The sequence below is a fragment of the Phaethon aethereus genome (assembly GCF_964289735.1).
Source record: "Phaethon aethereus genome assembly, chromosome: 2".
In the NCBI taxonomy this organism is placed as follows: domain Eukaryota; kingdom Metazoa; phylum Chordata; class Aves; order Phaethontiformes; family Phaethontidae; genus Phaethon; species Phaethon aethereus.
Genome location: NC_138582.1, coordinates 44,660,418 through 44,687,510, shown reverse-complemented (window position 1 = coordinate 44,687,510; position 27,093 = coordinate 44,660,418). Strand labels below are relative to the sequence as shown.

The 27,093-nt window shown below is 36.4% G+C and overlaps 1 protein-coding gene across 1 annotated transcript in view; it reads left to right on the top strand.

Moving 5' to 3' along the window:
* Nucleotides 1-27,093, top strand: part of RP1 (RP1 axonemal microtubule associated) — a gene marked incomplete at its 3' end in the record, with an annotated part of 200,765 nt that overhangs the window by 45,352 nt on the left and 128,320 nt on the right. Inside the window, exons 16-24 of the mRNA XM_081996424.1 lie at nucleotides 263-394; nucleotides 6,161-6,363; nucleotides 10,068-10,157; nucleotides 12,251-12,383; nucleotides 12,651-12,802; nucleotides 15,060-15,214; nucleotides 17,716-17,774; nucleotides 18,092-18,136; nucleotides 22,422-22,585. Coding sequence (XP_081852550.1) covers nucleotides 263-394; nucleotides 6,161-6,363; nucleotides 10,068-10,157; nucleotides 12,251-12,383; nucleotides 12,651-12,802; nucleotides 15,060-15,214; nucleotides 17,716-17,774; nucleotides 18,092-18,136; nucleotides 22,422-22,585 — 1,133 coding nt within the window. The remainder of the gene's footprint in view (nucleotides 1-262; nucleotides 395-6,160; nucleotides 6,364-10,067; nucleotides 10,158-12,250; nucleotides 12,384-12,650; nucleotides 12,803-15,059; nucleotides 15,215-17,715; nucleotides 17,775-18,091; nucleotides 18,137-22,421; nucleotides 22,586-27,093) is intronic.

Here is a 27,093-nt window from a genome sequence, read left to right as displayed (position 1 = left end):
TGTTACTTAGATTTTCAAAGCAGTAAATGGACTTTTATTGGCATGCCAGGTTTTTTCCACTTTTCGTGGCATGCTGCTAACAATAAAACCTAATAATAGCTAGTGGCTGTGCAATACATAGAGGAAAGATTTTGGTGTCCACTGTGCTGAACAATTGTGATACCTGTTATTAGTGTTTGTCACTGAGCTTACAGGAAGCTTCCGAGCAAGAAAAAGCAAATGATTTGTAGCTAGTGGCAGAATTTACATTTCATTGTTTTAGTTGGCCGGGAAGAGCCTATGGGAACATCTGCAGCACCCAATGAAGAGAAGAAAGACTTCAGAGAATCTCAACTCCAACCAGCAAAAGACCAGAAGCCAGTATCTCAAACCCTTTCCACTTTTCCACCCTCAAGTAAGTAACAGTTTACACACTAGTTGTGATATAGCACTGTGTTATGTTTGCCCTCCATGCATATTTGCAGTGACTTACCTCAGGAAGGACAATGAATAGCTTTTCTAGACCATTGACTTATGCATGCATACATGCAACACAAAACATATTACTGGTTACTGTTTTTTAAAAGGGCATTGGAATGTGGTTTATTGTTAAGGCAACAATCAGCATGTAACTGCTGAATAATTTCACATTGCCTTTTTTTTTTTTTAAACTAGTTTTGTGTCATAAGGACTATTTCTGTGGAAATTAAGACATTGATATGATACAGAGCCCATTCTAAAACTCACTGAAAGTAATAGAATATTTCTCATTTATGCTGTCACTCTTATGCTTTCTGCTTAATGACTCACTGGAGGAAAGAGTAAGGTCTGTGGTGCACTGCATGCTAGCTTTATACCTATGTTTAGGCAGGTAGGTATTGATAAACAATGTTCTAGTCAAGCTTCTGAAGCGATAGTCTAGGAGATGTGTTTTGCTGGAGTAAACAACCTCTTCCTTTAGCTACAGAAGTTGCATAAATGGTCTAAGAAAATGATTTCCCCAACTCAAAAATTTTACAGAAATATTCAGCATCCCAGTAACCAAAGAAGGTGTGACTAAGGAACTAAACAAAACAGGGAATGATACATCTCTTAAGGAATGGGTATGGTCATGTTTGCTTCTTGCCTGGCTTTTATTTCAATGTACCCAAGTACCCTGTCTGCACAGCCTGAATTGTGTCACATCACCATGAAAAGCAAGCGGGATAAATGGAAGCTACCAAGCTCCACACAGCACATTGAGGCACACTCACACGGTGGAAAAATGTCTGTTAACTTGAATGAGCTTTAAAAAGAATATTATACCAGAGCTTCCACTATGGGAGACATGCCTAGGTGGCTAGAGGTAGTCCCAAAGGCTTTCACGTAGCAAAGGTGGGTTGCTGATTGCGTTTTGAGCTTGGTCCTCAGACTGCTATTTCGAAGTGTACATGAAAAGTCCGGCAATATGAACAAGACATCAAATATGGCATACTTGTTCATAGGATATAATGTGAAGTATCGGGAAGGATTTAAAATAAATTCAGTTGCACCATAGTATCTTGATTAAATTTAAAGCATAGGTGTGGATTATTATTAATTGCTGTTGATTGTTTCTGCCAATATTGTTTCCATTCTTAGCTCAAAATACCCACTTTCTGTTTCTAATCTATCAGACTTCATGTTGTATCATTGTGTCACAAAGTCTTCCCAGAGTGTTGTGGGTTGTCAGCAACCAGTGAGATATGCTGTGTTTGAAACCCATGGCAACAGTACACAAGCCATCAAACCTGTTTTCAAAGAAGCTGGATGTTTTTAGGGTTGGATACAAAGGATTCTTTTACAGAAGCAATATCTGCTGTGAAATTGGTAGCATAGAGTCCATAGCACTTTTTAGGAAGTATTACTGACATTCATAAATGTGGGCTCTGCTTATGCAAAATGAAGAGAAATATCAAAGTTACTTTGCCCTTCAAAGAAAATGCTCATTTTTAGTAAGATATTTTCACTTAGAATACTAAAATATTCTAAAGTATAAAGTATTCTAAAGGTAACTGACTTTTGATACATAGAGGTGAGCATTTTTAAACTTATTCATTAAATTCTTATTTGCTTTTTTCACTACCAGTTAACATTCAAAAAAGGGTGATGTTTGTATTGAGCGTACAATCCAGCAATAAGCTTAGCATCGAAACTCAGAGCAGATTAACCCTTAGGCTGACCAGGCCATCTTTTTTGTCTGTGTCTGCTAACCGCTATCTGTGTTTTGGTTGTTGTTTTCACAAATAATAATTGGTTTAGGATTAATTAAACTGAAAACTATGCTACAGCAGCTGGGCCTCCTCCTGTTCCAGTGTGAATTCCCTGTTCCTCAAGAAACTTCTTTCACTGTACAAGGATAATGGCAGGTCCCAGCTTCTACTTAGCAGCTCACAGGATGGAGGTATTAGAAAGAGTGTCAGAGACAGGTCAGCTAAAATGCATGCAAGACACCACATTATAGACTCAAGACTGATAAAATGTGCTGCCCAAACCAGAAAGGAAATAATATATATGGTTAGGGGACCACAAAGTCTAGAGATAAAGGAGATGAAGCATAAGACACTAAAAACTCAAACCAAAAATTGTGAGATTTTTTTAAACTTTTTTTTACTCTTCCATTACCAGTTGCAAAAGCAAACCAAAATCAACAGCCCTGGTGAAAATACAGACTTGTGTCATATTATGCATCAACTAGCGAGCATGCAAGAATCTTATGGGATTTCCCAAATGACTTGGTACCGGGGATTTCTCTTTGCTTGTTCCTTGTGTTTCTCCAACGATGTTTACATTTCAGTGATGAAAACATGCCTGTGTGTGCTAGTGAAAGCAAGGGGAGAGATGTCATTAGCTTCCATGACACAAACGCAGTCTGTGATGTTGAAAACTTCTTTGTGGTTTGGTATTAACAAATTGTGTCTCTGGGAAATGATTTCTATATCCTCCACATTGCCTTCCTGTATGTCTGGAATACTGTTACTGTTAATTTTTAATATATTTTACTTACAAGAGAAAATAAGATACAAATAACATCTGATCTCATTTCCATCTGGTTTACTTTGGAAATGATGATACAAAACGGTGTAACAAAAATGCAACAACTTTATTGTCCAAGCTTCTGCTCTAGAGATTAATTTTTCTGATGGTTCATTTCAAAAGTGTCACTCAATCATATGATCTTCTGAGACAAGATAATTTTCTTTTTGCTTTAGATTTAGGATAAGTAAATAAGAAAATAAAGTTATTTTTATGAAACTGTGTGAAGGATTGTGACTTCATCATTCTCATGCAGGCCTATTGGAATGAGTTTTTGTCTCAATAGATTTACAGCATGGTGTCATGAAGTGTGTAAACTCCCATGACTAACGCAGGATAAGCACCAAATCCTCTTTTCAGACTCGAATATTTTTAGCCTGTAGCAATCAATGCCACTGATTTCCATTTGTAAGAAGAGGCAGTAAATTATGAGGCAAAAAACATTCCAAGCCCATGAATTGTTTGTGCATTATAATTGTTTTCAAGAGGTAGCAGTTTGAAGGTGCAGTAGCTGCTCTGGGTAGCAATAGCCCAAATATGGAATTCTTGTGCTAAGCATGTGGATTTTCTTTTTTCTTTCAGAATAACTTGCTCTCAGTCATGACGAAGAATACAATAAAAACAGTGATTATTATGACACTATTGCCTATTTCTAAAATATTATAACCATTCCAAAGTCATACTGCTACTTTTAGAAGCACTGCTGTAAAAGTCATACTACCACAGTTCTAAATATATTGAAAATTGATTAACTAAATTTTAGAGTCTTTACCAGGACTGAAATTTCCCCGCTTCCAGAATTTAGTCCTTATGTTGTACTGGATCCTAATTACTTTGCAATTCCTTGTGCAATTATTTCATGTCAGTTAAGAGTTCAGTGCTAGTGGATCATAATTGAGGTTCGGTGTTTTAGTTACCATGTTGGTTTAACTTATAGGACAGCCTGATGATCCAAGCAACCATATAATTCCTTTTGAGTAAAACCTTTAAGAAAAAAATGCATTTATTTAATATCATAAAAGCAACATTTGAAAAAATGTAAAGGGAAGATCAGGACCATGTGTCATTATTGAATTAATCCTTCTCCACGTAACTAATTTGTTTCAGTGATGTTTCAGCAGGATGTGGAATTTATTGCTCATAAAAGTTTATTAAGAAACAAGTCTCAAGGATTCAAAACTGTTCTTCACTTTGCCTTCAAAATTACATTTTAATGCTAGCAATGAAGCACTGCCAGATAAATTTTGCAGATTTCTGTCATAGGTATTGCTTTATTTTGTTTAGTATTTGTACTGGGCTAGACTGAGATGGACTTTTAATTTTCTTCATAGCCATGTGTCTGGTGCTGTGTTTTAGCCTGGTGACCAAAGCAGTGTTGATGACACACCAATGTTTTCGCTGTTGCTGAGCAGTGCTTGCACAGCACTGAGTCCATCTCTGTTTCTCACTCTGCAGTCCCAGCGAGCAGGCAGCGGGGACGACGGCAAGAGGCTGGGAGGGGACACAGCCGGGACGGCTGATCCCAGCTGACCAAAGAGATACTCCATACCTTATATTGTCATGCTCAGCAATAAAACTGGAGAGGAGTTTTTCCAAAGTAGTCGTTCCTCAGGGACTATCTGGGCATCACTCTGCTGGTGGTGAGTGATTGCTTTTGCAATCACTTGTTTTTCTGTTTGGTTTAGTTTCCTTTTTTCAGGTTGTGGGGTTGGTTTGTTTGTTTGTTTTTCTTTTGAGGTAAAGGCAGTTTAATAACTGAAGGGAAAAACTCCATCCAGAGAAACCCAGTACAGTATTTTAATCAAGCAAATAAAAAAGCAAAGGGCTCTGATAGCAAGGTATGTAGTGCAGCAGGAACATACATAGTGATGCATTGGGAATTCTTCAACAAATCTGTATCAGTGTCTATTTATGAGTTCTGCAAAAATGTAAGTGAATTCCATTACATGTTTGGAGCCTCTGGCCTCCAAAAGCTTGGTTCATAGAAAGCCACTTAATGGATGAAGAATCAGCTGGGGAATACAAAAGAAAATTAATCTGCAGCACAGATTACATTAATTATGTTAGCATATTAAAAAGTCCCTTTGCAGTTGCATGAAAAGGCCTCATGAAGAGCAGTTTGGGAACCCCTGCAGGACAGCATATGGACAATGTGTTGGTTCATCTTTTCAGGTTTAGGGTTTATATCTGCCTCTTGTGTCAGAACAGATTAGAAATTCTTGGAGGCAAGGACTCCCTCTTTTGGAGACGACTTCATGGTCAGTTTTCCCATTATTGAAAAGTAGTGTTCCACACATCTGATGTTTGTAAACTCCACTTTGATTAGAACACTCAAAACTAAATTCCTTCATCCCAAGAGAGTCTATTTTTTCATATCTCATGTGCAGAGGTGCCATTTGACACCTTTGCATATGTATATATTTTTCTCTTAAAGGTAGATGAAAGGTCACTAGGTGCTATTCTAAAGTTAACTACATGTTTTCCAAAACTATATTTGCTCAGCCATTAAAGCTGTGAAATTTATTCATAAAGTGGTGCTGTGCTGCTATTGTCTCATTTATGCAGAACCTGCCTTAGCCCAAATGCTGGCACTGTACATGTAAGTATGGTTGGGCAAGGATACACTGTGCTCTTTTTTGAGTACTTTACAGTATTTAATCAATATATAACTTGAAGAAAGTTAATTTGCTGTATAATTTTCTTTATTTGAAATGACAATTGTTTCTATTCTCAGACATGCTAATAATGTCCCAACACAAGGTATGAGAGGAGTATTTACAAGTAATTCTACTCATTTCTAAATGTCAGCCTAAGGAACCAGAAATGTCCATTTAATGTCCATAGTTCTGCATCGTAGCACCCTCACTCTACACCAGAATATGTATAAAGAATAATATGATCATAGTGCATGTGATACTTGATCTTTTCCAGTTGATTCTTGTAGCTCAACTAATCAGTACATTTTGGTCTAGACAAGAAACATAAATCAATCTTTTCAGACTATCTCACTTGCCATGAAAAAATACAATCCCCTCTCTATTATGGTCTCCTTACGGGCTGAAGTTACAACAGCGACTGGCAGTTTCACAGCGACTTTCATCTCCCACTAATGTTCTGTATTTCACAGGGGAAATGAGAGATCCCCAAGGTGGTGAGTGTCCCCTTCCTTCAGATGATGAATGGAAAGTGTCAATGCTGACAGGAGATGCAGGAACTGAAGCAAATGTCATTCTCTGGATATATGGAGACAGAGGAGTAGCTGGACCAATAACTCTTGGCAAGGACAACAGGAAACAGCTGTTTCTTCCCAGGCAGGAGGATGAATTTCAGGTAGCTAAGGAAGGCTAGGAACATTATTTTAATGTGTAACTTTCCAAAAATTATTCTGTCATGTGAAAATAAAAAATGTTTTTCTCCTATGTTTACTGCCTATAATAAATCTCTATCTAATCTCTATGAATTCTGCATTAAATCAGCTTGGTGCATATAGTTAGCAACAGAGGAAATGCTCTTTCTTTTAATCCACTCTCCCTCATATAGTAGCCCAAATGGCACAACTGCAGGAGTAAATTAATTTCTTTAAGGTATTCGATTTGAAACTAGCTTTAGAAACTATCAACTCCTAAACAAACCATGTCTGATGTAAGACTTGTATATCATTTAGGGATCTTCAGTAATGCAATCTTCACATATACAGTTTTAAAAGCATGCTATAAAATGTATACTGTGGAACTGGTTCAGTTAAGGAAGAAACTCCTTATATTATAAATAGCTGAAATGCTAAAGCTTTACCTATGGAATTACTAAGAGCTCAATAAAACCTATATGTTATCACGTCATGAAAACACAGAGAGTTCTGCTATTACTTAAGAATAACCCCACCTCTATCATAATAAGGATTATGTCTAGGTAGGCTGAGAGGAAATTACCAAAGGGGCTAAAACTTCTGTTTTGCTTAAAACTTTCTGTCTGAGATGCATGTAACCCATGTCTTCATCTAACTGAAGAAGTTACATTTTTCCCATTTTGTGCAAATATTTTTTCTGCAGTCATCAACTCTTCCAATACAATCTTGGCACAAACCAAGATTGTTACTGACAATATTAATAATAATACTCTCTAGGAATAGGGCATAGGCAGGAAGATAAGATAACTAACTGTAATGTTAATTTTCTAAGCATGTAGTCTATATATTATGATCCATGGGGAATCCTGTTCTAATTAGTGAATAATTTATAAGCAACATTGGGTAATGACATGTTTGCAGTGCTAATACATACATTCTTAAGAGATGGACCAATTTTCTTCTCTAAAATAGATATTGCCCATTATGGCTGTGCGCTGTGGATATTGATCTTGTGAGAGAGATCTTTCTCTCAGCACCTGGGGCTACTACTATGATTCTTTACATCATGCTGACACTATTGCTTTCAGGCATGAAACAGCAAATGTCACCAAAGTGCTTTTCACTCTTTATTCTGCAGTAGATAAATCCACAAAGAAAAAGCCTATGAGTAAGAGCTCTTTCTTCCTTTTTTTTCCCCTTTAAAATTTATCCTGTACTTGTTTAGCAGGATAAGTCTTGAAATGAGGGTAGGAATGCAAGACTTAAAAAAAATTACATTTTCTTTTTATCATTTACAACTTTGAGCTTGATATGGCCTCACTGATATTTTCTAGAGTAGAAGATAACAGATTTTTTTTTTTTTTTTAAGTAATCAACTTAATCATAGCTCTGCCCAGGAGTTCTAGGAAGAAAGCATCTTCTGAAAGCCTGTAATAATCAGGCAATTTGGAGTCAGTTTTCTTTAATCCTTCGCTTTATCAGCAGTATGCACAACTATGAAAAATTCGAGTGGAACTATTTTGAGAAATTAAAACCAGTCATATGGGTCCTTCCCTGTCTTACCTTACTCATGTGAGTAATCATTGTCTGTTTAATTCTTTCTAAGATTGTGCATGAGAAAAATCAAGAAAGATACCAGAGGGTTTCTTCTAGGAGACCTCTGCTTGTTTTAGGCAGAAGTCACTTTTTGCATTCTAACAAAGTTCAGTACATTTATGGTTGCATACATGAAATGAACATGTAACCAAAAGCCTAAAGAGGGATTCATTAGAGTAAACAGACAACATGACAGCAAAGTATATTCAGTGAACACCAGCTCTGTGAACGAGAAGACAGTATCTCATATTACTTGAGACATCACTTGGTTGGTTTGTGAAATGTGGGAAATTATAATAGTTGTTTTCTTCAGTCAAGCTGTATACATGCCCTTACTTTACTACTGCTTTAATCCCAAAGTCTTCAGGTTACCTCTAACAAGACTACTTATAGAGAGAAATGCTAGAGATGTCTATTAGAGAGCAAGGGTACCAGAAGCTGACTCCACAGACAAAGCTGTTTTCTTAAGCTGATGGAAAAGACAGGAACCATATTGTCACATCAGCGTTGCAAGCCTGGAGTTAGCATTTATTTTGTTAATGAAATTCTGGTCAATGTGGCAACTATACCAATATAAATACAGGTGTGAATCCCTCAGATTCTTTGTCAAACAACCATTGCGATTTACTGAGTGCATTTCAATGTTAGAGAAATCAAGGGTAAAAGTAGTTTGCTTCTTTGACTAAAGCATGGTAACACTCTGACTATAACAAAAAAGTTTGTTATAAAAAAGCATAGAGAGACAGCTAAAAGCTGATATAGAAACTGAGGTAAGTCTGACCTCTGAAAAGAGAAGAGGACTTTTTATTAATGAGTGGATAATATACTAGTATGTGTTTCTAAGAGAACGAAAAGAAAATATTTTTTGTACAGTGTAAATAGCTTTTTTGGATGTAAATGATAAAGGGGAATCTTTTATTAATAGAATTATTATTTGAGAAATAATATGATAATGCACTTACTTAATTTTACTTTCCCAGCAGTACATTACAAATGATCTAAAATTATTTATGCTTACTTTAAATAATGGTTAAACTTCAAATAAACCCCAGAAAAGTGGGATAGGATAGGGTTGCATAGAGTAGATTTCATAAGTAGGGATGTGTATAATCCTTGAAAGTGCAAAGAAAGTGCAAATGAATGCAAATCATAGTCAGAAAGAGAAGACAGTATCAGTGATTTTCCAGGTTTTGCAGATGTTCTGCCAGCTTTTGAGAGTTTATTCTTTAAGGTATCCAAAAGTTTTATATCCTTCACTTTGACATCCTAGGGTTTATGGTCATGTTGCTGTGTTGCGTTATGAAATATTAGTGACCTGTGGTTTAGTGGATTTAATTTTGTATTCCACATTTCTCTCATAAATGGCCCTCACCAACTTTTTTTACTTTTCAAACTTTGAAGAGTTCAAGTATCTACTAAATTATTCCCCTGGCAAGCATTGTGATTTCACCAGGCTATAATCTGGTCGATCTGGGGCTCAGACAGAAATCTGCTTAGAAAAAACAGAAGCGGTCTCTTTTCTGTATCTTATAATCCAAAATCTGCCAACCAATGTTGTATGCTGTTCCTGTATACTCAGATGCTACAGCGGTTCAGAGAAAGCTGGAATGAGTTGCAGAGCTAAAGATGCGGTTTTACGTATTTCTTTTTTTCCCCCACATGTGATGTAGCTATATTTTTTCCAGAAATATAGATCAAAACGAATGAATGGCAAAATGTGGAAATACAGGGCAAATGGGTCTTTTGCATAAATGAGAACTGGATTTTTGAGTTATTTCGCATGTGATGATTGGAAACACAGGAAGGGAAGTGTTCAGGTGTTTGGGGATTTTTTACAAGGTGTCCCGAAGGCTGTAACAGTTTTAAGCATAGAACTCATAGGCCTGTGCTTACCGTTAGGGTGCTGCTTCTTCCATATGTGTGGGAGACTAAGGCTGAACTGTCTTTCAGTCATGAATTGGATATGGTGTTAGTTTGCAGGGCATGGCCTTACTTACTATCAGCATGCAGCCTCTACTGCACAAGTTTAAAAGGTAAGTCATATATTTTTTTTGTCTGTAGTCATATGTTTTATTGTTCTGGCTTTATTCAGGTTAAAATAAAAAGCGTTGGGAATATCTACAAGATAAGAATTGAACTTGATGAAATATTGAATGAACAATCAGAGTGGAACTTACAAAGGGTGAGATCTTTTATGGTCATTTTTTTCTGCTTTAATAATTTTTATATGAACTAAGAGCCCATCTTTTCATGAAGCCACAGCTTCACAGATCAAAAAATGCTGATTGTGAAATGTTTTTATTGCTTTGCCTTTTTAAGTTGCTTTAGAGATGACAAAAGCACTGATACAGTCCATCTCCTGAGAGCTGGAAACATGTAGCATTATTTTGCATTTATTCTTAATTCATATAATTCATAGATACCAATTTTAGTGTATTGATGGTTTCTACCAAGTTTTGCTTTCTGAAAGCTCACCTATATTCTTCAGTGTGTGTTAGGGAGATTCTTGCTATAAATTCCAGCTATGAAAAATTGAAAATGATGGAGCAACAATTATTCCGTGACATGTTCATGTGAAGAATGAACAAGGTTTGTGTAAGAGTAGGCTAGTCCTAACTGTCCCAAACGTAGCTCACAATTATGACCATTTTCAGGGAAAAAGAAACTGTTGCTTTTTTTCAATTTGGTGAATGAATTACTCTTTTCTGTTTCTGTTTTGACACTGTTTTTCTCATGGTATTTAGGAATGTTCACCAGATTAAATTCATACTAAATTCTTGCTAACACTGACTCCCATGTAAGGTTTATTTCAGAATTGCACATAAGTATTTGTCTTCCGTTTCTTTTTTTGAATTGGCAAAAGACACAAGCTTATCCTTTGACCTTTAATGCATCTTAAAATGCCTGATTTAGACAACCAGAATTACACAGTAATTTTTACATTAACCCAAAGGCCTGAACTGTAACTGTACCAAAACTGATTGTAAGTATAAATATTTCAGTTGCTCAAATGGTTGCAGAAAACCTACTTTCCATGCTGGTGGTTATAAAATATTTTTTTAATATTTTGGTTCAAAATTTGTAGGGTAACCCTGGGATTTCAAATATTTCTTTTCATAGAAAGAAATAAATCAGGTTGAAAGCTGTGTTTTTCTGACAAAGCAGTTAATACTTGCAATTGTTATGAATCAGCAGGGGGAGCTCTGCCAATAAACATTAGAGATTAAGAATCACTGCTGCAAAAATAGCTCATGTTAGAACAAATACATGCTTTGCTATTAAAAGAAAGGTGTATTTTACCTAAAATAATATGTTATTGGAAAAGTGAGATAAAGGCATATATTGTCCTGATTTCCTAAGTGTTAGAATTTGAATGTGAGTACTTGTTTTCATAATTTTGTTTGCAAGGCTTATGCATACTATATGCACATTCAAAACACAACTGCAGAAAGACAATATTTTGGCACTGATTTCCTTTTGCTAGAGAAGGCCTATGGAAAGAACTGTTGTAAGTATTGTTATAATTCAATATCAAGAAAAATTGCTCCCATAAAAGAGAGGAAAGACTGCTTTAGTTGTAGAAAACAAGTAAGACAGATATCATAATTTACAGTGGCAAATAACTTGAGAATTTAAATTCTAACTGTCTTCAGAGGAATAAATAGAGGGTGCTGGTACTCAGGTTGTCATTTGTTCTGCTGTAGAAAAGCCAAATATAATGCAAATTGATTTAATATATCAACATATCCTCTCCTTGCCAAAGTTCAGAAGGATATAGATTGAGTTTTATCCTGTTTTCATTTTAATATAAATGTGTTAATCTTTCCACATCTTCCAAGAGCTCAGTCTCACCTAACGTCACCAGAAAGTTTCCAGTCTTCAGTACTCCAGACAGTGTTACAGAGGTGATTCACTGACAGAAATCAGAATTGGTGACATTTCTTACGGCAAAAAAAGGAAATTTTGATTACAGATTTGTTTGTTCTAAGAATAAGATAATTTTAAAGTCCAAAGCATATTCAAAGAATAGAGGCTGGCAGTTTCAGCCGCAATACCACGGGTGTGAATAAACATCCTCTCTAGTGAGGACTTAAGTTGCAAATTAGTGGCCAAAATAATAATGATTTCATACTGCAATTTTGTATGTCTTATTTACTGATCATGTTATCATTTTCTGAGCTAGAAGAAAAGATATAGGAAAATATGTTTTGCTGTTGGGAAGCAAAGCACTGGAAAGAGTGAACTGAGTCATAGTTGGAATTGCTTCTTCTCTAGGTGACATTACAACATCTAAAGAGCAAGAAAACACTGAATTTTCCAGCAAACACATGGTTGTCAAAGAATCGTGATGATGGAGATATTCTCCGTGAACTTCCAGTAGTGGAAGCTGGAAAACCTATCTACCCAAGTATGTGTGTACTTCGGTTGCACAGTTACGTATATATCGGTTACCTGTTTTTCAGTATTAATATAATTTGAATTATATACCATCTGCTGTATCTTCATAAATGTGGTCTTAACAACCTTAAAAACAGATAGTTAGACTGACTTCTGAGAATAGATTTCAGCAAATAAATTGCAAATCAAATTTGTTGGCATTGTTTCTATTAAGCTAGAGTAGTGACCAAAATGAAGTGTGATTACAAATGTATTTTCTTTTGGTTATTTTTGGAAGTTGTTTTATACCAGGTTTATGTCTACACTGGTGACATGGAGCAAGCTGATACAGATTCTGCAGTTTATCTGTGTATCTATGGAAGAAGAGGAGATTCTGGTCTAAGACTGTTGCATAAATCTGGTATACCAGTAACATTTCAAAGAGGAATGGTAAGTCTGGAAAACAATTTGCTTAGCCAACATAAATATAACCAAGTAACTTTTACTGGTCTTAACAGGTTCCTAATAAAAAAGATCACAGACATTTAAAAAAAATTTTTTAAGAATGAAGGAAAATAATTTTATAGTAATCCAGGAATAACTAGAAAGGTAACAGGTAGGAAAATGGGAAGAAAAATGATATGAGGAACTCCCTTAGGATGACAAGACCTGACTGTGAATATGAAACATATTCGGTCAAGGTTTAATGAGTACAGCTGATTCCAAAGGACTGCACAGAAATCATTCCATGTTTTCAGGTCTTAGTAGGACTGTTCTTTATGTATTTCTTTCAATATATAATAGTGTAATATTGTGATTAATGCAGGGCAGATTTAAATTAATTTTTCTTTCAGTTACCTCTGATCTCTTCCATAAGGAAAATATACTTCATTCTGATTTTCTGCAGTAGTGTACGGTTGAATTTAAGGCACTATTCAATTTAATCTTAGCTCTGCCACTAGCCGCCTTATGACCTCTTGTTAAGCTTGTTCCTTCCTTTGTGAGCTATTAATATTTGTATGTCTAAGAAATAGTATCAAGCTGTTAGTAGAATACTTAATTACAAAATAAAAAGCAGTATCTAAAATGCTAAGCATAAAAATAACCCTCTGGGAAACGTCAGAGGAATCTATACTATTTTAAAATAGATATTTTGTACCATTACTAATGTATTAGATATGAAGTTCTATTCCAGCTGAAAATCAGTTTTTCTGGGGGAATTATTCTAGCCAGACTGATAAGAAATTCAGCTTATTATTTATACAGGGGCTAAGGCAAGGTGGCTCAAAGTGCACTTTGTTATGGAAATGGGTGAACGAGACAGTGCATTGTACAGAGCCGCAGAGCATGGCCTGGGATATATTATGATATGACAGAGGCAGTTGAGTGCTGACTTGAACAAGTTCATTTAATCCCTGCCACAGATATGCTACATGATATTGGGCAATCACTTAAAGTAAAGCTTCCCTGAGTGACCACTTTTGTATGCTCCTGTTTTGCTGCCTAACTGGTTCAACTTTTCTGAGCAACTATAGCTGTAACTGAGGTTTGTTCAAAGAGAATTCTGCTCTGGACATAGTAAGCTCTTTGAAAAGCTAGATTTGCTGATAAATTAACCCCTCTGTTTCTCAGTTAAGCACCTGAACTACTTTGCATCTCGACAGCTTTTGGCAATAATCTCTGTACTTTAACCATATAGGTAAAATGAAATATTACGCAGAAGTCCTTTTGAAAAAGAGATTTCAGCATTTGCAGAAAACTTGGGTACTATGGAAAAAGGGCAAAAGCGAAGTCACTGGGGAAATCAGTTCTGCTTCACTGAAGTGTTTGGATGGTTGCAGTAAATAATGCATAGAGGCATCAAAATAATGAAGATAAAAAGTATTAAAGAGCTGCAGTCCTGCCTGTGCACAATTTGAGGCAGGGATCCTTCAGAGAGAATAGCCTGTGATCACATATTTTATATACACAAGGGAGAACTAAAGTTGCACAGGCAGTCTCAATTCCGCCATTTGCGAAGGACTGAGAACTTTACAGATATGAATTTTCCAATGTAGTTCTTTCCTTTATTTTCCTTTTACCGAGAAGTGTGACCTGGACTGTTACATTTAAAGAGAGAGAGCTATATGCTTTTTACTGCGACAGAAAATTACCAGCCTGAACCTTTCACCTGATCAGCTTCATGCTCCTGTGAAAACAAACTTTGCCAACTGTAAGCTCAAGCCTAAATGAGTTACAAGGGGAAAGTGGCATGTCAGATTTCAGTCTCTTCCAGCAGAGTGAAATGTAGATAGAGGAGGTGAGACCAAAAGAGGAAAGGATGAGAAAGTCTGTATTTTAAATAGTACCAACAAAGGAAATAATAGCTTTAACTCGATCTTACCTAGAGAAGAATAATTGTAAATGGTGAGGTATTGAAACAACAGTGAAGGGTTGTGTGTGGTGTTTTAGATGATGGCTGAAAAACCAACTTATTTGGAATTATTACTGCAGTCTGATTTTAGTTGTGTTTCCTTATTTACTCTGATACATAATCAAAAGACATTTAACTTTTCAGATCCAAACACTTTGAATACAGTCCAGCTGTCATTGAAAACAACGAGAATCTGTGTACATTGTGAGAGCTAATCAGGCTTTTAAAATACTTCGGCTTTCAGACGGGCTTAGCGGTGGCAGATTGCAGAGTAGTGTCTCCTCTGCCTTCTAGGTAAACGCTTTTGAAGTGGAAGCTGTATCCCTTGGAAAACTGGAGAAGGTGCTGTTGCGCTGTGAGGCTAATGCCAGGTCCCAGTATTGGTACTGTCACAAAGTCGTCGTCAGAGAAGCTGGGAACACCTCGGAATCTGTTTTCAATTGTGAAAGGTAGTTTTTACAGGAATATTCTTAAATATTCTTAAATATGTATCACTGACAGTATTACGACAATCAATGTACTAACTATGAATTTTCAAAGGAAAGACAAATTTGGATTATTTTGCAGTTTCATAAAATGCACCAAACGTGTTGTTCCAGAACGGATTGCTAGAGTTAATGTGCTGTATGGTCCATAGCAAATGTTAAACGCTTATATTGTGGCTGTGTTACTAGATTGTACAGTGCAGCCTTATCATAGAAGGATTGGTGCTATAAGTGTGATTTACCTATTCAGGAAGCAAAGATAAAGCGCACAAAAAGGTTCTAAACTAAGTGCACTTCTAAATGGGAGAGAAAACAGATTTGCCATCCAGAAGTAGCATTCACTCTCTTTATGAACAGCATTGCCAGAGACACAAATGTGATGACCAAAAGTCAGAATTATTTTGTGGTTGTTCCATTGAAGTTATTAAATAAGCATCTTAAAAGTCATTTGACAAACACTGGTTTTTGCATGTTTGGAAAAATATTATGGTAATCCCACATTTGGAGTTTCCAGTTTTGCAGTCTGTCTTGTGGGTATATGCATCACTCGAGTGAAACAAAGGAGGTGTAGAGAAACAATGTGACCATGTGACAAGGCACAAGAATTAATAATATTTAATTAGTAATATTTATTTAATTAACAAGATGCCTTGTGATTTTGTCTGGATTTTTATGAACTTGGTACATAACCCTGAACAGCTTCTTGCAACTCTTGGTGTCACATCCTCAAACACAGGAATAAAGATGATCTCTCATCTTGATAAAATGCTCTAAAATGGAGATCTTTCTTCAATCTGGAGCATGTTTTTAAATAGTAGTACAAGACTGAGGATTTCTCTGGAGTAGATTTGGATGCGGGCCAGCTGTTGTTCCTAGCTGTGTCTGCTACCTTTCTAAAAAAATATAGGTAAAATTTCCTAGTGGAAGCTCTACAGAGAAATCAGACCAACTGCCTACCTCAGTCGTGAAAAAATCACTCTGTGTCATAGCTGTCCTCCAGTGGGCAACACAGCTTAGGAGCGATGCATGTCAGGACACTGCTGTATTAATTCTGTGATAATCACAGAATCTTTGGGTTGAAAGGGACCTTTTAAGGTCATCTAGTCCAACCCTCAGTAATTAACACCAGACGTTGACCAGCAAAAATTATTCTGTGGCAGACACTGTCAAGAAGAAACAGAGAGGTTTTTTTCATTCCTAACTTTTCTACAAGGAAACACTGCCATTGAAAAAGGGTTAAAATAGGTCAGTGGTGGGGGTCAGGGGCAGCTTCCATGTTGGCCAAAACATGCTCTATTCAAGGAGGAGGGAAATTTTTGCTCTTCAGAAATATCTCTTTAATTTATTAATCTTCAGCCTCACAGCTTTATTTTACATTGATATTGTATGATTCACAGTATGAACAAAATGCTGTATCTTTTCTCATTTAACCAATGAGACATCAGCATTTTATCTGACTTAAAAATCTAATATTAGTTGCTGAACATTCAATCCACTGGATTTCAATTACACAGTATTTGTTAGTTATAGACTGAAACTTTTTATCATTTAGGATTGCAGAAGATACCTGTGTGGTTAGGTTTTAGCAGAAGTGATATAAATAAGTAGTTGTCTAGTAAGACAAAAATCATATCTTAGGGGCTAGTTCTTATATGAATTAGCCTGCTAATGTTTTCAAGACAAAAAAAAACAGGAACCTTCAAAAGCTGCTCTGGACTCATCCTGCCCAGGTTATACTGGATTCCCAACAGGCTTCATAGGAGACTGAATAGTTTAAGTCATTCCCAGAGAGTCCATGGAAGTGGACCAAGTAAATAAAAACCAACAGCCCAGAAGTGTGCTGAATTTTTTTTTTTCCTGTAGAAAAAGAGCTGATTTTTTACCAAGCAGTAGGAAGCTAGAAGAGTTTGTAATCATGTTCTGAATGAAAAGCTTTCAAAATTATCCGTAGCCTAGAGTAACATGGCTAAGAAATCTGACCAATGCTTGCCTTAATTTGTACTTTTGCAGACTCATCTATCTGTCCTCAATTTGTAGGTGGAATAAGGAAGAATAGTATTTGGTTCCAACTTTGTTTTTAACACTGAACTTTGATTTTAAGAAATAGTTCAATAGATAGATAAAATTATTCTTAGCACTCAATCCATAGTAATGAAAAAAATGTTCTGTGCCATATTCCTCTGTTTAACTATACAAATAAGTACAGTTGTGCCACATAAGTCTCTTAATCTGAGACAGGTATATTTTGCACTTAGCTGTTACCTTTGCACAAATAAAATTCTTTGTTGGGTCAAATAATTTCTGCTTTAACATCTGTCAAATCAAATACTAAAATTTTAGAAGAGACCCTTTGCTGTTATATGTATGCAGTAGGAACATAAGATGTGGATCATTCAGTTATATGGTAATATGATGGAGAAAAAATTGATTTCTACCTGCCTCCTTATTTTGCTTCTTATTCTTAGGTGGCTTCCATTTATGTCCCAAGGTGTAATTCATTCAGAAATTGAGCTGTACCCTCAAGGTAAGGTTTATTGTAACTTTACAGAAATAAGATCAGTAATTTGTAGTTTTTACCTCTGAAGAAATCTGGGCTGAATTTACACTTTAAGTATCAGAGTTAATGATTTTGCAGCTTCCTTTGTTATATTTCTGAGAGAATATACTTTGTGTTTGCATTGTATAATGGGTGTAGGTCATATTGAGAAAGTAATGAGGGAATGAATGCGAAGGAAAGTTTTCTTGTATTGGCTAGAATCACAGAATGTCTCTTTCATCTCTTCTTTCAAATCTTTAATGTTAAAGGATAGATCCTTTATTGTTTTGGGTTTTTTTTGGCAGAATTTCAAATAAATCAGGAGCTGAAAATGCAAGAAGCACCAAACGGTAAATGCTGTTCTAGTCTTCCATCTTTAATGAAGGCTGTTTCCGTTTCAGAACTAATTGCTTTACACATTTGTTGCCATTTGTATTTATTTTAAAACATTAATTACAGCACACTGTTTGAACGTTTTAGTAAACTCTGATCTTCACATTGTAATTTAAACAATAAATCACTTGATTTATGCTTTCTTTTTATTCTGTCATTTTTCTTTCCACAATGTTATTTTTCTCCCTGTTTGTTTGAAAATTTATATTTTTCTAGTACTTATTGGTGATCTATCTTAATTTCATTTTTTTATAGTTAACATTTGAAATGATGATTCTTTCTCCTGGGCTATATATAGTTTTTTTCTCACCATTAGTTTTTCATTTTCTCTTTTACCTGTGATTTCATATTTGTTCAGCTTGACTTTTCTGTCCTTGCAACCAGCACAGATTAAATTACATTTCTTAATAACACATAACATTTTCTCAGCTGTGAGAAATGCTTCATGCTGTAGAAGCTGTTGAGAGAAAGTTTGAAGATGTTTATTCATAATTTATTATATCAATCAAGATATCCACAAAGACCCAAATACCTTGTCTTAAATGGTATTGCTATGGCAAGTAGTTAATGATAAAATTTGTACCCAGTTGTTTTACAAATTATATTCAAATCCCATTCTATTATAAGCTTTATTCTGCATCAAAAGTATCTTTGCCCTTCTTCCTTTATATGCCTTTTTCAGAAGGCATTATTTTTCTATCTGTTCATCACTCTTTGTGCCTTAGCTCTTCTGCACACCTTGCTTGCCCAAGGCCTGCGCCTGGAGATCCTCCTTTACATCGTTCAAATTGGTTTGCTTAGTCCTTTCTGCACCTCCACCTGGATCACCACGCCATGTCATTTAAGCTGTGCTTCTCTGGTTATACAGTAAAAGTTGCAGCAGACAAAAATTGCCCCATAAGCCTAACAAAAGATGACAAAGAGCAGGACTAAATTAAGTGTATATCCAGCTGCCTTATCTTCAGCGGAGATGGGCTCGGTCTTGCAGTGAACATTTTGTTCACAGCACTCTCATCCCGACCCTGTGAGAGAGATGTCTCCAGAAGGGCTGGCCAGCTTCGTCATTGACAAAACTTACCCTCCGTCAAAACAGACCTGCTTCGTGGAAACGCAAGGTGGATTTGTTGCAAATGTCTCAATCAGACTTAGGCAGCCAAAAGCATACGCACCAATTAGCCTCTTGTTTGGGGCACTTGCTGAAATATGGAACAGTGGGAAAGAGGGTTGAAGTTGTGCATCCCATACCCACAGGGACTGCTCCAATTCCTGGTTGGGTGGTTGATCTGAGATTTTTTTTTCACTTACCTTTTTCCCACGAGTTTTTTTAAATATCTGATTTTCATTCTATATTACTTTTTTTTTTGTAAAACAGAATCCTTTTCTGGGAAGTAGAACTTTCTAGTATTGTATTTTTTCTAATACTTGAGCAAAGGAAAAAAAAAGAAAATTTCTAGACAGTCATGTGTGTTAAGGTACTACTTTCTGATTTCCCCACGGATGTACTTGGTGTCAGGTTGCACCTTTCCTCCATGTATGCTAAATGAAAGTCACCTCATTACACATTTTTCTGTATTCTTTTCTCCTCAATGTGTAGTCTTCTTCAGTCATTAAGGAACCATTGGTATTCTATCTCATCAGAACAAACCACAGCTTTTCATGCCAAAGAGAGTTAGAGTTATGTGTCTGTAATACTGTTTCCAGTTTCTATTTGGAAGCATGCAGGAATGCTATGAGGATTTCCAGCGTCAAAGAGATTAGAAATTTTAGGATCCTTTTATAATGACTTTGTCCTTCAAACACAAAGTCCTGTCTGTTTCCAGAAAAATAAAAAGCCTCAAAGTTAACATAGAGGAGTGCAAACCAAAACTCTCTTTTATCATGTTTTTGGGAAGTTTGATTCCCTTTCTTACCTTGAGAGTTGGTACTTGTGTGCGAAATAGTTTACTGATACTACACCTATCCTTTTGAGGCAGGAGTTGAGCTAGCTAGAATATACAGTCTCAAGAGTACCAGCTTCATTGTTTTGAAACTGCATTGCTTAACAAAAGGGAGACTTGGAGAGGATAATAGAATTAAAAAGACCATCAGAAACACCTGAGGTACTATAAAGCAGACAACGAACAAGTCCAAAAGGAAATATTTAAAATGGATATTTGTTTCTGAATGACTTCAGAATTTTTAGGAGGAGCAGTGGGTCTTATTTTACCTTTTGTCTGCACCATTCTTCATAACCACTTGTAAATTGAATTGACTTTTTTCCAGCCAAATGGTCCAAAGGAACTTTGTCTTTAAGGAATTAATATTATATTGTCTGAAAACAGAAGAGGCTGATTTTTTTGGTACATGAGCTCTTCTATGGGGCAGGGAGCCCCTGCCTTATGCTCTTTGTTTCCACCTTCAGTGTATAGAGGCTTTTCACCCTTCTAATTGATCTTAATCCTTTTGTAGCCTGGTGCTCTGGTTCTTTTGTCAAGAAGGTGGGTCTATAGAGAAAGCTGTGAACATGCGAATTTTCAAAGGCACAAAAGAGATTGATACAGCTGGAGTCTGACAATTTTTAGTGGAAATTGGATGGTTTGCTTCCTTTATAGAATCATAGAATGGTTTGGGTTGGAAAAAAACTTTAAAGAACATCTCGTCCACTCCCCTGCCATGGGCAGGGACATCTTTACTAGATCAGGTTGCTCAAAGTGCCATCCAGCCTGACTTTGAACACTTCCAGTGATGGAGCATCCACAGCTTCTCTGGGCAACATGTTCCAGTGTCTTACCACCCTTACCATAAAAAATTTCTTCCTTGTCCTATCTAAATCTGCCCTCTTTCAGTTTAAAACCATTCCCCCTTGTTCTATCACTACAGACCTCGGTAAAAAGTTGTTGCCTTTCTTATAAGTCCCCTTTATGTTTTGAAAGGCTGTAATAAGGTCTCCCTGGAACCTTCTCTTCTCCAGGCCGAACAACAACCTTTCTTCACAGAAGAGGTGTTCCATCCCTCTATCATTTTTGTAGCCCTCCTCTGGACCTGCTCCAACAGGTCCATGTCTGTCTTATGCTGGGTTCCCCAGAGCCGGACGTAGTACTCCAGGTGGGGTCTCACCAGAGGACAGTACAAGGGGAGAATCACCTCCTTCAACCTGCTGGCTGGGTTTGATTGATCATACCAAATGAGCTGTAGCTGTTTTCTGAATTCCCAGATGTGTATTTATGCGTATTTAAAGATCTATCAAAACCAGGCACCAGCCAGACCTCAAAAATTTGTGAAACAGGAGATCAAACTTCCTGCTCCAGTTCAGTCTTTGTGGGGCAAATTACTGAGGCATAATGGGGCTGGCCCAAGATAAATACCTCTGTCAGATGACAGATTTAATTCATGCAGGCATTACCAGGCAGCTTTCTTTTAATAAAACTGCAGTGTACATTGTGGCATTTATTTGTAAGATGACTGTGGGCCGGTATTTCATTTGTTGTTTGCCTTACACAGAATAAATTTAAGTCACTAAGTGGAACTTGTTTCATACAGGCAAAAGCTGCAATAAAAAGAGGGGTGGAGAGTGTGCGATCCCAGCTTTTCAGATGTAGAAAAGTGTTTTCCAATTATGAATTGTTCTTTTTTTAAATAAGATCTATATTAAGCTGCTTTCAGATATTTAAATCACTTTTGTGCATTGTATGGGAGCAGAGATGATATTTTAGTATCAGGAAAGCTTTATTTAAAATGATTTTCTAAAGAGTCCTTGTCTAGTGTCAGGATTTTCTCCAAAATCTTTTTTTTCATGCAAATCTCAATGTCATGCCTCCATCCAGGCAAACAGAGCTCTTGTTAATGTGTCACATCAACATAAAATGAGAGGAAATTGCACTTAATTGGGATGTTTTGATACTTTTTCCTGTTGCATTTCTTGCTTATTCGTGTTGTCATAATCCAAATTCTGGAGGTTGGGCTTCTTCCTGATAACCCACAGGGTTATCGCTAGAAATCTCCCTGGGCTCTATGTTCATATTTCCAGCTTTAGTACGCTACAAACCTCCTAAATCTTTAAAGTTACACAACTTGCCTAAGATGAGTTTGAATGATGCAGTATTTAGCTCATCTTCTGTTGCCCCTCCCAGCATCATTACCTTTTGGGTGCATAGTAGTTATGGTCCCTGGGCTAAACTATGCTTTTATTTATGTCTTTCAAGTAACTTGCTGCATAGCAGTAACAGTTATAAAAGCATTTTGATTTTATTTTTTACTTTACAGAAGGAGACTGGAAGATTACTGTAGTCACCGGGGATTTTGAAACAGCTGGCACAACAGCAACAGTATCCCTTTGCGCTTATGGAGAAAACAAAGCTTCTGGTCCTATTATTTTGGGATCTGGGAAACACCAGCTGTTTAATCCCAACAGTGAAGATACATTTAAGGTATAGTATGGCTGTTACATAAGCACTGGAGAATTCAAAACATATGCAAAATAGCTTTTCTCAAAACTGGATAATAGTGGTAATAAGAAGGACTCAAAGCAACATGTAAGGATCATTAAGTATTTCTGAGGGAGTGGCTTACTTTTATGATAGTAAAATTTGAATCAGTGAATGTGTTCAGAACTGCATCAGGCAGACGTGCCTCTCGGAATCTGCGTCCTACCTGTATCTTCTTGGTGTGCTAGTTTTAGCTAGATGTTGTTCATTTGCAGAGGTAGAAAAAACTTTCTTTGCCTGTTCTTTGCGTTGATATAAGAAGATAGTCCTGTCTATGCCTTGTGTTGTATATCCATCTTGGGAAGTGTCCACTGTAAATTCTTCCATGGGCTTCCTAAGACTTCCACTGAAGCACACTGTCGTGCGAAACTTTTCTTGGAGAAAGTAAGAAGGAAAGGGGGGGTGGCTAGGGACTAGGGTCAAATCACACTAAGTAGGTTAACTCAGGTGATTTAGACTGGTAATGTCCTACTTCTCCAAGGAAATGGGGAGATTTCTCTCTTCTTCAGAGAAACCTCCCGAGAACCTTCAGAAGCATGACATTTCCCAGGGCTTCTCCAAGTTCCTATAGTTCCTGTAGTTTCCTCCAGTTTCTATAGTTCCTCAGGACTGTACCTGTTGCAATTGTTAAATCTGCAATACGTCATTCAGGTTGAAAAAATTTATGCATAATAAACAGATGATGGAGAATCAGTGACAGATCGTGCAGGAAGTTTCTCCAAGGTTTTAAATTTTTGTTTTCCAGTTTGAAGTATAAATATGTAGGTTTTTGAAGAGTCAAGTCAATGGTGGTACATTTACTAAGTTGAAAGTAACTTGGGTAAGTTTTCAGTTAATACTGGTTTAGGATTATCTCATATCAAAACAGTAAGGTGCAATCAGTGTTTATCTGAAGACCAAATTTAAGTGTTCCTTTTCAAATCATTCTATCTAGATCATCATGGATATTTATTCAGCTGGTTAATGCTGTCTGACAGCAAGTTCTTACTTGTTTATTCAGTTCATTGAGGGGAGTACCAAGAACATTTGTTTGCTTTCTTCCTCTTTGGAAGGAACAATAAGTTTCTCAAAGCATCATTTTTATCCTCCCAGCATCAAAGCAAAACCTGATAACTGGTCCAGCAGCTCTGATGATCTGTAACTATACACACTAGCACCCAGGTTTAGGCTTTCTGCACTGTACCCAGGACTTGGTGCCTGATGTTTTTCTGTGGTGATGTACTACTGAAAGCCTGGAGGAGGCTTGGAGGCTAGAAACAGCACTTGAGTGCAGTTTAAGTGCTATGAGTCTGGACTGAGGAATACAACTTAAACCTTTCACAAAATCTTTTACAACTTTACAATTGTGCAAACATTTAAATTTGTGTGTAATGAGGTTCTTGAGGAGGCTTCTGCCTGATTTCTAACTGCACCATCAAAGCTTCAAGTTTGACCAGATTACTGTCCATCCATTATTTCTCAAATCCATTTAATTTTCAGTGCTGATCAGTGGGGAGAGAGAGAAAATAAGAGATAAAGTAATTTTGCTTCCTTTTCCCACATTTTTTCCCCTTAAATGTCTCAATTTAATAAGGTAGCTGAGTTTTTTGTTAATCCAAAAGAAAGCTGTGTTCTCCAAGTATTTCAAAACTTTGTAATGCTGCAATTTTACAATATTAAGAGCACCATGTAATAACATCAATATTGCTAAAAACTGTGGAGTTGCAGAAAAATTGGATAATCCCTATTGCTTTCTATTACACTAGTTTAATCTGGTAAACACACTGGGGAAAATCTTGACTAAATAGTCCTTGATTTGAAGCCTTTGTGTAGAAATATACTGCATATTTGAGGACTATTTAAACTCCAGGTAACCCCCTTTTTTAAAGAAAGTGTTAAGTGATGCAGGGAGCTGCAAGTGTTCAGCGTAATATAATGGAAAAAATGAAGCACAAACAAGTCCCACAAACACAATCAAAGTACCATCTCATTTCAAAATCCCTTTGGTCACAGATATAATCATAAGGAATGACAGAGAAATGGCCCACAAAAAGAGAATGAGACAAAAATATACTGGATTATCTTCATAAAAATAAAAAATAGTAGCCTGACAGAAAGTATAGTTAACTGCATAGTAACTTGGATACCTAAAAGTAAATAATGAACATTCAGTAACATTAAAAATAACAAAAAAATAAAGTTATTAAAACTTGAGTAAATCAAATGATGTTCCTCTATATACTCCTGAGATTTTGTTGCTTATCTAGAACTTGATTTTGATGTTGTTTGCATCCTGTATACGGCTGGTGTAATTTCATTAACTTTGGTTATCTGTGGTTAAGCCTTGTGTAAATTAGATTAAAAATTGGTCAACCTCCAGCGTAACACAAGTAGAATGTAACAAGGCTATTGCCCTTGGAGATTTCCATATGATGGTAGCACATGAAATTCACTGAAGGTAATTTACAGTTGTTGTGTGATGGGGAGAGTTCTTGCTTCTGACTGGAGTCTTGGGTTCTAGCAAACTGCACTATATTTTCCCTTGTGGCTTAGCAATTTTTCCTACCAGATGGGAAAGTCAGGGATGAACAATATGGAAACGGGAAAGAAAAGGAATTTAAATTTGATGAATTTCCCTTTTTGGTCTCTAATCGTTCCTGCATGTTCAAAGAAACTACTTCTAGGCTATGGTTTTCTGCTTCCGTTACTCTTCAGGCATAGTTTTTAGGGCATAATTTTTCTGTTGAGAGTCATTCCTCCTCCAATAGAGGGATATCAATCTACCATAAGTTACAGATTTCATCACAACTGTGATCTGTTTCCCGCGTTTTCCTCCGGTGTCATCACAGTCCCTGAGTATTTCTCAGTATTTCAAAAATACTGATTTTGGCAGTAAGTTGAGTTTCTCAAGACACTGAAGCTTTAATTATATTGTAAATTACATTCTCCAGAGCCCTGTATTCTGCATCATCATTCTTTGAAACATGGCAAATCATCTCTTATGAATGTACACACTGTTTGATAAAGAAATTCTTTTTATAAGTATTCTTTTAATGTTTGGTCATGGCAAATATTCCCTTCTGTGTCAAAGAGAACTAAGGAAAAGACTGTAAGCCTATTATCTCCTGTAAGTCAGCTACAATCTCTCACTTTTTACTACTTCAATACAGAATAATTCCATACCTTCAGTTACAAATTCTGCTCTTCTAGTAATAATGAAGTCAGGAAAAGCACTGAGTGGTTCAGTATGTCTGTTTTCAGAATATTGTATGCTAGCCTTAGTGAGAGTGGCAGGACCTAGCACCTCCTTAACAAGAATTCTTCCATGCTTTGCTTTATGAGTTTGCTTCATTACCAGCTCTGCAATCTTTTTAGGGCAGTGTTGGTCTTACTGATCTCAACACATTGTCAAGTTTGTCTGAAATAACACTATATTAAGCTATTAAGAGTGCTGGATTTGTTTCTAAGGAATCTTGAAAATCTTCACTTTAGTTATATTTTGTAGTTGGTGGTTGTCTTTGTAAGGAAGATAGCTTTTCCATGTTTTCAAACATGGCACATGGAGTATGCATGGTATTTTAGGACAATTGGAAACTGGAATCCATCCTTGGCGTGAATTTGGTTAGATGATCCCATTTATCTAACTTGTCAAGCTGGTGCCGTATCCAGTTACACTATTTAACGTTTCTTCATCTGTATAAATAGTCCTTTAAACACTGCCATATGCCAGAAAGTAATGTAGGTAGATGAAAAGCAGGGCTCCTACTAATACTTGCAGAGATACTTGATCATAAAACTTAAAAAATGGTGCTCCTGTGATGAGATTCTTACAGTGTTAAAACCAGCCTTTTTCCTTCCAGTTACATGTACTTTGTTTGTAAAAATTGTGTTTATCGGGTGCACCTTAAGCTGCATTGCATCACATGGAGATGTTACACTTAGAAATGTATCTGTTGTTTTTCATTTTGGTTTCCTCCTGTTTAAATAAAATCATCATTAATTTTAAATAATCTATGCATTAATAATTGACACTCCTTCCTTTAGAATCAACCCTATGGACTGTAAGAATCTGTCGTGTTTCACTGTGTGTCTTTCATTCCTGTGCCCTGGATCCATATTCATTCTTTCATCAGTCAAAACTGGGATCTCTAAAGCAAAATGAGAAGCAGCGGGGAGAAAACCAATGTTATAAAAATAGATTGAAGCAAATCCATTTTCATGCTTTTCCTTCCATTTTTAAAATAAAAGAGCCTGTAATGAGCTCCGTCAGAATTCTTCCCAAGTGGGAAGATTGCAGAAGTGACCACAAGCATTGATGTACCTATCTGCTCTCTTAACCATGGGACTGCCAATGCTTAAAAGCTGGGCATAGCTTGTGTCCTGCTATTTTCTAGCTGTCCCTGTTTGCCTTAATGGCCATTTAGGTCCAGAAACAGTTGAATAAAACTTAGAGAAACCCAGGCTTTAGGCAG